This window comes from Gopherus flavomarginatus, chromosome 6, assembly GCF_025201925.1.
Source record: "Gopherus flavomarginatus isolate rGopFla2 chromosome 6, rGopFla2.mat.asm, whole genome shotgun sequence".
In the NCBI taxonomy this organism is placed as follows: domain Eukaryota; kingdom Metazoa; phylum Chordata; order Testudines; family Testudinidae; genus Gopherus; species Gopherus flavomarginatus.
Genome location: NC_066622.1, coordinates 95,666,151 through 95,679,839, shown reverse-complemented (window position 1 = coordinate 95,679,839; position 13,689 = coordinate 95,666,151). Strand labels below are relative to the sequence as shown.

General features: G+C 49.0%; 1 protein-coding gene across 3 annotated transcripts in view; it reads right to left on the bottom strand.

Moving 5' to 3' along the window:
- Window positions 1-4,881, bottom strand: part of LOC127053931 (nucleolar RNA helicase 2-like) — a 46,154-nt gene extending 41,273 nt beyond the window's left edge. For all 3 annotated transcript variants that reach the window (XM_050959396.1, XM_050959397.1, XM_050959398.1), the window contains exon 1: window positions 4,093-4,881. In XM_050959396.1, coding sequence (XP_050815353.1) covers window positions 4,093-4,470 — 378 coding nt within the window. In that variant the 5' untranslated portion in view covers window positions 4,471-4,881. The remainder of the gene's footprint in view (window positions 1-4,092) is intronic.
- Window positions 4,882-13,689: the final 8,808 nt, after the last annotated feature.

Here is a 13,689-nt window from a genome sequence, read left to right as displayed (position 1 = left end):
ATTAATAAAGAATACATGGTTCTTAAATGACAGTGACTTTATTTCCAAGCTGTGATCAAAGGGGGGAGGGCAGTTGGCTTACAGGGAATTAGAGTCAACCAAGTGGGCGGGTTGTTTCATCAAAGAGAAACAAATAGAACTGTCACACAGTACCCTGACCAGTCATGAAACTGGTTTTCAAAGCTTCTCTGATGCGCAGCGCTTCCTGATGTGCTCTTCTAATCACTCTGTTGTCTGGCTGTGCGGTAATCAGCGGCCAGGCAATTTGCCTCAACCTCCCACTCTGTCATAAATGTTTCCCCTTTACTCTCACAGACATTGTGGAGCACGCAGCAAGCAGCAATAACAATGAGAATATTGGTTTCGCTGAGGTTTGAGCAAGACAGTAAACTGTGTCAGTGACCCTTCAATGTCCAAATGCTCACTCTACCACCATTCTGCACTTGCTCAGCCTATAGTTGAACAGCCCCATACTACTGTCCAGGATGCCTGTGTATGGCTTCATAAGCCAGAACACTAAGGGGTAGGCTGTGTCCCTAAGGATATCTATAGGCATTTCAACATCCCCAACAGTTATTTTCTGGTCTGAGAAGTAAATCCCTTCCTGCAGCCGTTTAAACAGACCAGAGTTCCTGAAGACGCGAGCGTCATGAACCTTTCCCTGCCATCCCACGTTGATGTTGGTGAAAAGTCCCTTGTGATCCACCAGTGCTTGCAGCATTGAAAAGTACCTCTTGCGGTTTATGTACTGGCTGCCTTGGTGGTCCAATCTCAAGATAGGGATATGGGTTCCATCTATCGCCTTACCACAGTTAGGGAATCCCATTGCAGCAAAGCTATCTACTATGACCTGCACGTTTCCCAGAGTCACTACCTTTGATAGCAGCAGCTCAGTGATTGCGTTGGCTACTTGCATCACAGCAACCCCCATAGTAGATTTGCCCACACCAAATTGATTCCTGACTGACCAGTAGCTGTCTGGCATTGCAAGCTTCCAAAGGGCTATTGCCACTTGCTTTCAACTGCGAGGGCTGCTCTCATCATGGTATTCTTGTGGTTCAGGGCAGGCGAAAGCAAGTCACAAAGTTCCATGAAAGTGCCCTTATGCATGCGAAAGCTTTGTAGCCACTGGGAATCATCCCAGACCTGAAACACTATGTAATCCCACTAGTTTGTGCTTGTTTCCCGGACCCAGAATCGGCATTCCAAAGCATGAATCTGCCCCATTAACACTACGATGTCCACATTGCCAGGGCCCGCGCTTTGAGAGAAGTCTGTGTTCGTGTCCTCATCACTCTCATTACCGCGCTGCCGTCACCTCCTCGCCTGGTTTTTCAGCTTCTGGTTCTGCATAAACTGCACAATAATGTGTGAGGCGTTTACAATTCTCATAACTGCTGCGGTGAGCTGAACGGGCTCCATGCTTGCCGTGCTATGGCGTCTGCTTGGGCAATCCAGGGAAAAGGGTGCAAAATGATTGTCTGCCGTTGGTTTCACGGAGGGAGGGTTGACGGATAACATTTACCCGTAACCATTCACAACATATTTTTGGCAACATCAGGCATTGGGAGCTCAACCCAGAATCCTAATGGGCAGCGGGGACTGCGGGAACTGTGGGATAGCTACCCACAGTGCAAAGCTCAGAATGTCAACGCTAGCCACAGTACTATGGACGCACACCGCCGAATTAATGTGCTTAGCGTGGACGCATGCACTTGACTTTATACAATCTGTTCCCAAAAATCGACTTATGTAAAATCAGAGTAATTTCACAGTGGAGACATACCCTAAGAGAGTCTGTCATAAAACAGACTACAGGATTCATACCACAGCACAGGTTTTTGAGCTGAGAGTACGAAATGAACAGACAAAAAGTGATTTTTATCCCAAATCCAGCTCTACTGTCCTAGTGCTTCTAGGGATCGCTGTGCAATGCACTTCCTGATTCCTGCACAACAATGCCACCAGCACACAAAAACACTGCCTGGGTATAATATGAAAAGCTAAAAGCACTGGGGACATCTAACCGGGTTACATACCAGCACTGCTAAGGGCAAGTTACACGGGAAAGGGCAAGAGAGACAAGGAGAAAAGAGTGAACATGGGAAAGGCAGCACCTCTCCGTAAGCGGTCGCCAGGGATCAGCACCGGAGGGGCCCGGGAGGCACGACCATCGAGTAACAGAAACAAGCGGGCTGGGGAGGGAATGCTGCCCAACACCCAACCGACGCCCCAGGGATCCCCCGGGCAAGAGTCGCCGCCACCCCGCTGGATGAGCGCGAGACTGGGGATCCCGCGCAGGGACAGCACTGGCCACCCCGCTCCCACACAACCTGGCCACCAGAGCCAGTGCAACCATTTAGGCGACCTAGGTGGTCGCCTAGGGTGCTAGGATTTGGGGGGCAGCATTTTTTTGGCAGCAACTGTGGCAGCCGGATCTTCGGCTGCCCCAGTCGCCACCAGCATTTAGGCGGAGGGCTCTGGGGCAGGGGAGAGTGGAGAGGGCCACCTGCAGCAAGTAAGGGGGGGTGTGGCACGCAGGGGAACTCCCCGCCCCAGCTTACCCCTGCCCCGCCTCCTCCCCGAGCACGCTGTGGCTGCTTCACTTCTCCCACCTCCCAGGCTTGCAGCACCTAAACTGATTGGCACCGCAAGCCTGGAAGGCGGGAGAAGTGAAGCAGCGATGGCATCAGGGCCGGTGCAACCATTTAGGTGGACTAGGCGCTTGACTAGGGAGCCAAGATTTGGGGGCGCCAAAAAGCGGCACCCCCCAATTTTTTTTAAATGGTTGAGCAGCTGCTGCTGCTGAGACAGAGAGAGAGTCTGAGCTGCCAGCGGCAGCCGGCAGCCCAGGGGGTCCCCTGGGTCAGGGCGCCGCCGTGGCAGCCGGCAGCCCAGGGGGTCCCCTGGGTCAGGGCGCCGCCGCGGCATCCCAGAGGTTCAGGCTGCCGACGGCATGCTGACCCAGGGGAATCCCTGGGCTGCAGGCAGAGGCTCAGAATCCCTCTTCCTCCCAGAGCAGGAGCTCCAGCCTATGCAATTTTTCTCGTTGCCGGCGGGGGCGCCGGCGACTGGGCAGAGCTTCAGCTCTGCTTCGGGCACATGGCAGGGGCCCTGCGACAGCGGCGTGACACCACGGCTTCTGGAGGAAAGCAGCGGCTCCCCTTGGCTCAGCCTCCACGTCAGCCCCAGCGAGGGGCACGAAGAAGAAAAGAGCCTCAGCCGTGGTCTGGTGGAGTAGAGGAAGAAAGAGGACCCCGACACTCATGCGTTGGGCAAGATAAGCAAGTGTTTCCCCACAGGTCGGCCTCAGGTGCCTGTGCTCCTGCCCCCTTGATCCTTGGCTGGTCCCTGCTCCTGCTCCCCTTGTGCCTAGATGGCTGGAGAGAACAGCAGCCTGCAAAGCTGAGCTGCCCCAGTGCCCCCAGGCACCCCCCCTGACCCTATCCCCCCACAGCCCTGACCCCCAGCTCCGAGCCCAGTCCCTCTGAGCTGGAAACCCCCTCACCCCATCCCCCCCACAGCCCTGACCCCCAGCTCCGAGCCCAGTCCCTCTGAGCTGGAAACCCCCTCACCCCGTCCCCCCACAGCCCTGACCCCCAGCTGACAGATAGTGTCCCTAACACAGTTATTGCTCTTTGCATCCTCTTGACTCTCCCAGTTTCTGTAGCCAGTGGTGAGCGAAGCTCCTCGAAGCTCAAGTTGATAAAAACATACATGCGAACATCAATGTTGTAACAAAGACTTGTCGGGCTATCTACCTTGTCACTAGAACATGGCATTGCTCACAGCATTGACTTGGAGGAACTTGTTTCTAAATTTGCTAAACTTAAAGCGCAGAAACATAACTTCTAAATTATAACATGTTACTCTGTGACCGTGTATAATGTATGTGACTTTTTTGGGGGGGGAGGGGCGTAAGATAGAAGTTTCACCTAGGGCACAAAATATCCTTGCACCAGCCCTGCTGGCCACGCTGCAGCCCACGAGTCCAGCCCGACGGCAGGTTGGCAGCCCTGGGGAGCCTGGTTCTCGCCAGAGGCAGCCAGGACCCTGCCGCACGCAGCCTCACGGCGCAAAAGGCGCCGGTACCTTGTGCCGCCTCCTCCTCCTCTTGCTGCTCTCCGGGGCGGTCCCGCTCTCCAGGGGGCTCTCGGCCTCGTCCCCGCTGCTGACTTCGAGCATTTCCCTCACCGCAGACGCCGAGAGCGAACTTGCCGCAAGGAGCCGGGACAGGCGTGAGAGGAACGAACTCCGCCCCGGAACCCCCTCGCCGGCCGGCAACCAGTGAGCCGCAGGCAGGGGCCGGCTTAACCGCTCATCACCGGCCTGCACGAGGGCCGGCCCCCCAGCGGCTCGCGACACGCCCACTACCCTCGCCGGCAGCGTCACATAGAGCAGAACGCAGCGCCATGGGGACCGCGAGGCCCGGCCTGCACCTGGACGGAATGAGACTACAGGGCCCAACATGCACCGGGGCTACAGCCCCCGTAAGGTTCCAAACGCAGTGGGCAGCGCGTTAGGAGCCTGCTGGCGCCGTTACTTTCCCGGAGCGGAGTGAGTGCGGCTGCCTCGTGGGCTTCCTACGTCTCTGGGCGCTGCCTGCAGCCTACGCAGCGATCAGGCCTGGCCCACTTGTCCCGCGCCACAAGCGCTGAGCCCCTGCCCGAGACACTTTCGCCTTCCCAGCGGGGCTGCTCGCCGTGCATCCCGGGCCACAGGTGCTGGACGCAGAGATGCTGGGCAGGGCCAGATTAACCTTTTGTGGGCCCCCACGGAGGCAGTGGAGCATGGCACAGGGAGGTCAGTCCCCAGCCTGGGGCCAGCCAGAGTCAATGGGGCAGGAGATGGCAGGGGTGGCCCTGCTCTGTGCAGCCCAGTGCAAGGACACTGTTTACAAACTGGCTGTTGCCAGATGCACAGTGGCTCCTGGCTCTGTGCTCCCAGCATGCCCCCTCCCCTCTGGGGCAAGCCCATGTCATGCCACAACCCCACCCAACAACTCCCTGTGGCCAGAGCCCAGTGTTCTCCCAGACATCCCCCACAAATGCACAGCACCCTGCATAAAACCACTCATGCCCACAGCCCCACCACAACTGACTAGCACCCCACATAGAACCCTCACTCCCTAGTGCCACAACACACAGAACGTCCCTGCCACCTCACAGCCCAACCCCCTGGACACCCTCTCCCTCATGCCCTGTCTCCTGGCCACACTCACCGGCCCTGCTGGGAGGAGACTGTCAGAGGGGCTGAGCCAGCAGCATAACTAGGGCTGGCCCTTGAGCTGGGAATCACTCCAGCCTCTTGGGAGTGACGTGATCAGCCAGGCCAGGGCATGCCCCAGCCAGGATCCCTCAAGACACAGTTGCCTGGAGTGGCCCAGCTATGCCCCCCCTGCCCCCGTTGTTCCCTCCCCCCTCCGTGGCTGAGATTGGCCAGGCTTCTGCACCAGTCCCAGGCGGCTCAGCTCTGGGGAGACCGGCAGGGCTTCACAGGTGGTGGGAAGCAAGAGACTGCCCCAGAGCCAGAGGTGCACTGGGTTTGGCCAGGGGACAGAGATGAGCAGGGAGATGGGGCCAGGGAGCAGAAAGGAATCCTTGGTTGGCCAGCTGGCAGGCCGAGAGGAGCAAGTGGTGGGTGAGGGGAGCCAGCAGGATCTCAGGGCACAGTGCAAGTGGAGCAGGCTGGAGCCCCTTCTGAGCATAGGCCTGGCTCTATGGAGCCATTGGTAAGAACACAAGAACAGCCATACTGGTCAGACCAAAGGTCCATCTAGCCCAGTATCTGTCTACCAACAGTGGCCAATGCCAGGTGCCCCAGAGGGAGTGAACCTAACAGGCAATGATCAAGTGATCTCTCTCCTGCCATCCATCTCCGTCCTCTGATGAACAGAGGCTAAGGACACCATTCTTTACCCATCCTGGCTAATAGCCATTTATGGACTTAACTACCATGAATTTATCCAGTTCTCTTTTAAACACTGCCATAGTCCTAACCTTCACAATCTTCTCAGGTAAAGAGTTCCACAAGTTGACTGTGTGCTGCGTGAAGAACTTCCTTTTATTTGTTTAAAACCTGCTGCCCATTAATTTCATTTGGTGACCCCTAGTTCTTGTATTATGAGAATAAGTAAATAACTTTTCCTTATCCACTTTCTCAACATCACTCATGATTTTATATACCTCTATCATATCCCCCCTTAGTCTCCTCTTTTCCAAGCTGAAAAGTCCTAGCCTCTTTAATCTTTCCTCATATGGGACCCTCTCCAAACCCCTAATCATTTTAGTTGCCCTTTTCTGAACCTTTTCTAGTGCCAGCATATCTTTTTTGAGATGAGGAGACCACATCTGTACACAGTATTTGAGATGTGGGCGTACCATGAATTTATATAAGGGCAATAATATATTCTCAGTCTTATTCTCTATCCCCTTTTTAAGGATTCGTAACATCCTGTTTGCTTTTTTGACCGCCTCTGCACACTGCGTGGACATCTTCAGAGAACTATCCACGATGAGTCCCAAGATCTTTTCCCTGTAGCTAAATTAGCCCCCATCATATTCTATGTATAGTTGGGGTTGTTTTTTCCAGTGTGCATTACTTTACATTTATCCACATTAAATTTAATTTGCCATTTTGTTGCCCAATCACTTAGTTTTGTGAGATCTTTTTGAAGTTCTTCACAATCTGCTTTGGTCTTAACTATCTTGAGTAGTTTAGTATCATCTGCAAACTTTGCCACCTCACTTTGTACCCCCTTTCTCCAGATCATTTATGAATAAATTGAATAGGCCTGGTCCTAGGACTGACCCTTGGGGAACACCACTAGTTACCCCTCTCATTCTGAGAATTTACGATTTATTCCTACCCTTTGTTCCCTGTCTTTTAACCAGTTTTCAATCTATGAAAGGACCTTCCCTTTTATCCCATGACAGCTTAATTTACATAACAGCCTTTGGTGAGGGACCTTGTCAAAGGCTTTCTGGAAATCTAAGTACACTATGTCCACTGGATCCCCCTTGTCCACATGTTTGTTGACCCCTTCAAAGAACTCTAAAAGATTAGTAAGACACGATTTCCCTTTACAGAAACCATGTTGACTATTGCTCAACAATTTATGTTTTTCTATGTGTTTGACAATTTTATTCTTAACTATTGTTGCGACTAATTTGCCCGGTACCGACATTAGACTTGCCAGTTTGTAATTGCCAGGATCACCTCTAGAGCCCTTTTTAAATATTGGCATTACATTAGCTAACTTCCAGTCATTTGGGTACAGAAGCCAATTTAAAGGACAGGTTACAAATCTTAGTTAATAGTTCAGCAACTTCACATTTGAGTTCTTTCAGAACTCTTGGGTGAATGCCATCTGGTCCCGGTGACTTGTTAATGTTGAGTTTATCAATTAATTCCAAAACCTCCTCTAGTGACACTTCAATCTGTGACAGTTCCTCGGATTTGTCACCTACAAAAGCCAGCTCAGGTTTGGGAATCTCCCTAACATCCTCAGTCGTGAAGACTGAAGCAAAGAATCTATTTAGTTTCTCCGCAATGACTTTATCATCTTTAAGTGCTCCTTTTGTATTTCTATCGTCAAGGGGCCCCACTGGTTGTTTAGCAGGCTTCCTACTTCTGATGTACTTAAAAAACATTTTGTTATTACCTTTGGAGTTTTTGGCTAGCTGTTCTTCAAACTCCTCTTTGGCTTTTCTTATTATACTCTTGCACTTAAGTTGGCAGTGTTTATGCTCCTTTCTATTTGCCTCACTAGGATTTGACTCCCACTTTTTAAAGGAAGTCTTTTTATCTCTCACTGCTTCTTTTACATGGTTGTTAAGCCACGGTGGTTCTTTTTTAGTTCTTTTACTGTTTCTTAATTTGGGGTATACATTGAAGTTGGGCCTCTATTATGGTGTCTTTAAAAAGCGCCCAAGCAGCTTGCAGGGATTTCACTTTAGTCACTGTACCTTTTAACTTTTGTTTAACTAACCCCCTCATTTCTGTATAGATCCCCCTTTTGAAATTAAATGCCACAGCGTTGGGCTGTTGAGATGTTCTTCCCACCACAGGGATGTTAAATGTTATTATATTATGGTCACTATTTGCAAGCGGTCCTGTTGCAGGCACAGAGGGTGCCTAAGGCAAGCAACAGTGGTTCGTGCCCAGAGTGCTTAGCGCCAATAAACACACCAGGGTGGAGAAGCAAGCAAAGTTTATTTGAGATCTCAAAGCGGTGCAGGGAGACTTAGCATGCCTCAGATCCAGCACCCCTACACAAGCGGCTTCCTCCTTTTATATCCCAGTTGCTTTCTGAGAACTATTTCTTGCTGACTAGTTGATCTCTCACTCCCCCATCCTTTCCCATCCAGCTGCAGTATCTTTTCTCACTCAATCTTTTGTCTTCCCCCTTCCTCCTCCCCCTCCGCTGCTGAGACATGTATACTGTATCTAAAAGCGACCTTGAAACTTGCTTCAATTTAGCTCCAGTGTGTTACAGCAGGGAACTGGCTGTTACAATCAGAAAACTAACTGCTGACATTACATTTTACAGCTCTTAACATATTAGGTTACACTAGGTTGCACAAAGTGTTTAACATGGAGGAACATTGGTTCATTGAGGCCTACAACAGGAGGGCTTCATTGACACTTGTGGTCTACCACCCTCCCGAGTTACCTAGGGTTATGCCTAGTGACACCAACAACTCCCTCCTTTGAGAATACTCAACAAACTTTTGGCAGAGTTTTCTCATACTTTGAGGACAAAAAGCGATTAAGCTCTAGGGAGCTGGAGTGCTTTACAACAAGCAAGCAAGAGGAGAGTAATGATACACAACACCACACCAGTGAGCAGGAGGCGAGCAATGCCTCCCCCCTGCCCCACCCAGGCTGGGTAACCAGCCCCAGAGGGAATCAGAAATAGTGAGTTCCCTTTCCTGGGCTGTCCACTGTTCAAAAGCCTGTTCGGCTGACAGGATGTACTTGTTAATATCCTGTGCGTTTTCTGGGACTTAAGTACAGCATTCATCCCCTATAAGGGCGCACACCCCGCCCTGGGAAGCCACACTTCCACCCAGAAAGTGTCCAAGTATGTCTTCATGATCACAGATCAGATGGTATTCCTGATGCGTCTGTAAGGGCAGTGGGCCAAGTCTGGTACTCAAGATCACTCCGAATGGCCATCAGCTAGTCATTCAGGAAATCCCGAATTCCTAAACATACTAGATCCCACTGCAATGCCTTCCCAGCCTCAGTTATATTCAATACCATCTTTTCTTGGTGTAGTACTATAATACACCTGTTATTTAACTATTCTCAGGTACTGTCAAAAGGCATTCCCATTAATAGCACACATTATTAATCACTGGAATGGTTTCAATACGGGTACAATTTCTAGTAGCAGAACAAACTCTTTGGGTACTTGTTATTTAAAATCCAATTAGAGAGAGCTATACATGCTGAAGGGTTTATCCAAAACACAGGGCGCAGCCTGTAGAATAAACCCCAAAATCCAATTAATACCACATTCCCAAACATGGGTCCCACAAATGTCCTCCCGCCAGTGTATAATTCTTTGTTTCTTCACCAGGGTCAGTTCTTAACGTCCTTTCTAGTCAGGAATTCCTGGACTTTGGCAATTTTAGTGGAGTGAGTGTTCCTTCTTTCCCAAAACAGTCGTGGTGCAGCATCCTACAGGGAAGAGGTTACCAGCACATCACCCTGTAATGGTTTTGATTCTTCTAGAAAAATTCAAAGGCACAGTAGATCTGTCAGTGGACAAGGGAGAGGTTACTAGCACTTCACCTTATACTTTTTCCCTACTGTCCAGAAGGCACAGTGGAGCTAGAAGGAGAAATAGGCTAAGCATCAATAGGAGAATTCTCCTGATGTGGAGAGGTCTTTTTGCAGTGAGAATCTTGGGTCCAAGCAGTCAGTCTTTGGCACTTGACAGTGGTGTTGGTAGGTAGCAGGACTTAATAAGGGCCTTTCCAGGGTGGAGCTAGAGCAGTCTTTCGTTGGTGGACCTTTACATCAATCCCGTCTCCTGGTTCCAAGGAGTGGCAGGGCTGCTAGGGTCTTTGGGTAGCGCTTCTTTACCTGTGAGAAAAGAAACTTAACACATTTCATTAGTGCCTGGCAGTGTTTTGCAAATCTCATAGCTGCATGGGCAAATTCAAGCCCTCCTTTTCCTGGTTGTTAGCCAAGTCTTAACTGTGAGCAGTGTCCTTGAATGGAGTCAGTGTCTTATCTACAGCCTGAGCTTGCTATTTTATTTTATTTTTTTTCCAGTTAACTCATTTTTTTCTTTGTCCTTTTTCTCTTCTTGGCTTCTTTTAACCTGCAAAGGAAACTTCCACTCTTCACTTATACACCTTTTTCCCAACAATGAACACCTATACATTGTCATTATACAGTACATTAGTCTTATTATTCAATATATGCCACACAAACCCTTTTACTAAAATAACCTTATTACAGAACTTTGGAGCAACAAGCTAGAACAAGCACACCCACTTTGAGGAGTTCATTCAGTTCAACCTCTAGTCCAATAGCCTTCCACCATCCCCAGCCGTCTGGCTAGAAATCTGAGGTAGCTAGAAAGATCCCATGTACAATATGGGGAGTGGGTTAACTTTTCATGTCTTTGCTTCCAAAGACTGTTGGTATGCAAATTTTAACAACAAATTTTGCAATTAACAATTTGGCCAATGAAATTTCTGTTTTTTAAGGAAATGCATTAGACCTTAGTATATCACATTCTCCTGATTTATTCAAACACTTTGTATTCCAAGTTGAACAAAACAAGTATTTGCATTTTAATTTAATCTTTTTGTTTGATTTTAAAATAGACTATTCTATGAAAATATTAAACACAACAATTCCGGCCACAAGACAAACACCGCAAGACAGAACATAGAACACAAAACATAATTCCTATTGTGCCAGTAAATGCATAGTACGTTGAATGCTGTTCAGCTGGCATCAGTTTTCTCTGATTATCTGAAAGACAAAAAAACAGAGGTCTGCCCCTTCTAGGCAGACAATCATCACTTGAAATATACAAATACCCTTGCTGACTTCAGGCAAAACAGAGGAATTACCCCATATTTTCTTGTATTTGTTTCATAGGCAGCCCAGGTTTTTAATTACATAACACTGTATACATTCTTCAGCTAATTTAACTAAATTGTTCATAGCCAAACCAAATGATTGCAATCCAATAATTTCTTTGCCTGAATTTATTTACAAACATTTCACAGACACCAAGAACTTTTTTCTTTAGCATTTTTACAAAGTTCAACTGCTGTTTCCTCCAGCAACTACAGAGTTAACTTTTCACTCTCCCTTAAATCACTTGCTTGTCTCCCAACAGCCACTTTTACCAGCTTAAATCACCATTCCAAGTAAGTCCTGGGTATTTGAAATCTCCATGCTTACACTTACTGACTCCTTCCTTCCACTACACCCTTAAAGTTTTCCAACCTGCTTTCCAATCTCTCTGTCTGTTGCCTGCCTGCCTGGGCCCGATCCTACTTTTCTTGCTGAACCGTCCCTTCCATGGGCACCAACTTGTTCCACTACCAGTTTAGCTAGGAGGGTGGGCTTCTCAACTAGCCCCCACCCCTCCTGGTCTTTTGTCTTAAACATTCTAACTCACAAGACTACTCAAGTCCTCCCTCATGAGGCTTGTCACCTGGACAAAAACACATGGCCCATTGGGCAAAGGCCATTTACTTAACATATAATCCAAACCCCTTTAGAGAGTTTACCCAGAGACCCATCCATCTGTCTGCTGACACTTAAACAGAAAAGAGAATTACACAGAGCAGAGGAACTTACAGTCTAAGCCAGACTTTCCCGCTTCTATACACTGACCGCTACAGGGGACGGGACAGAAGGATCTCAATTCGACCTCAGAGCTTCCTCGCACGCATGGCTTCCACTCCGAGGAATTACGAACGAGAGGTTCAGTTCCGCCTACACTCCTAACGCCCAAATGAACAGAGCAGAAAAACAACAGTAACCGGTTAAACAGAACAGAACCAGAACCAAATAGCGTTTCCTTATCCTATTAGGACTCACTTTTACTCATGCAGTTCTCAACATATAACACCAACAGTACCAAGCAAAGCAAACATAAAATAACAAGGGTAAAACAAATAGATGGTGTAAATTCTGCAGGGCTCCACCCTTCTTAATTGCTCACCAAACTGTGACAAATTTCTGTTACCAATCTATCCCTCGTGTCAGGTGATCAGGCTGACACTACAGGATCGTTGGGGGAAGATAAAGAAAACACACCATATAACTGAATTTTAAAGCTTCATTAATAAAATAATAAAACAACAACGGAGAGTGTTGGGAACGCTCCCTCATTACTCAGGAAAATATTAATGCCCCAAGCCCTAAGCCCCTTTCATACTCACACACGTACGTCCAGACTGGTCACTTCTGTGTATAATGTTCAGAGAAGGGGGAGAGGTGGACGGGAGATTATCCTGTATACAACTTGTCCAGAATTTTCAACATGCTTCCACTTTTGGGAGGGCTGTTCTTTTACACTCTGGAATCTCCTGCGGCATCTCTTTCAGAGATTCCAGTCCAGGTCAGCTGCCTGTGGCTTCTTTGGTGTCACCAAGCCACACCGACTCCAGGGTCACAAAGGCACACTGTTGGATCTTACTGGACAGTTAAGCTTTGCAAATGTAATCTCAGTTCTGTAACTTGTATTTCCTTTGGTTCGCCTCTGTCTATATATTTTCTCACAGCCAGCTGGAGCTGAAAGCAGCCCCTCCCTGCACCAAGCACAGTCCGCGCCGATTCCTGACCCTGAACGCAGAGCAACCCACCCCTGGGCCAAGATGATTTTTAAATTAACCTGTTCCTTTCCTCAATAGACAAATTTGCTCACGCTGTGTCAGGGCTTTTTGGAGATTAAACGCTCCTCTTAGATGTATGATCTTATCTAGTTTGAAGTACCTTCTAGTGGGCATTGTTTAGATCGATTTTCATGCGTGTAAATATTCCAGTTCTCTAAATACCTGCAGGTTGATGAACCATAATGTACGTACATGTAATATGCTGGGGTACCGTAGGGGGTGAGGTGAAATGTTTAGACTGTCCCCCCCCCCCATTTTCCACTTACACACACACGGAGGATGCCCTGTCCGCGCTAGCAGCTCATAAACTAAGGATTTTTCCCTACAGGGTACTCACACAGGAGAGGCTAACGAGGATGGCCACGACCCTCCTACACCTCCCTTCAGCAAAGAGCGTCGGCTAGTCTCTGGGAGACGGCGCCGCTTACTCTGATTGCATCCAGTGAGATGATCAGACAGTCAGTAGCCCACATGGAACGGAAAGGGGAAGGGAAGATGGGTACACACACTCCTAGACCCAGGCAGCTTCCTCACGGGACGATGCCAGGCCGAGTCAGCCCACCATGAGTCGGACCTCCTAAAGATCCACTAGTTACCGGGCTTGCATTAGAGTAGTCCTGGTCACGAGCTTTTGCTTCACAGGGTACTCTGGGCGTCTTCCGGTAACAGTCACTCACACTGGCCCCCAGTACCATTCTGCATCTGATCTTGCCTTTTTAGCTACAACAGGGAGAGAGTGCACTAGGACATAGGGTCTCCCCTTTCTAGACAGGTCCCTCCTTTGTCCCTGAACTATCCCTAACCTGCTTTT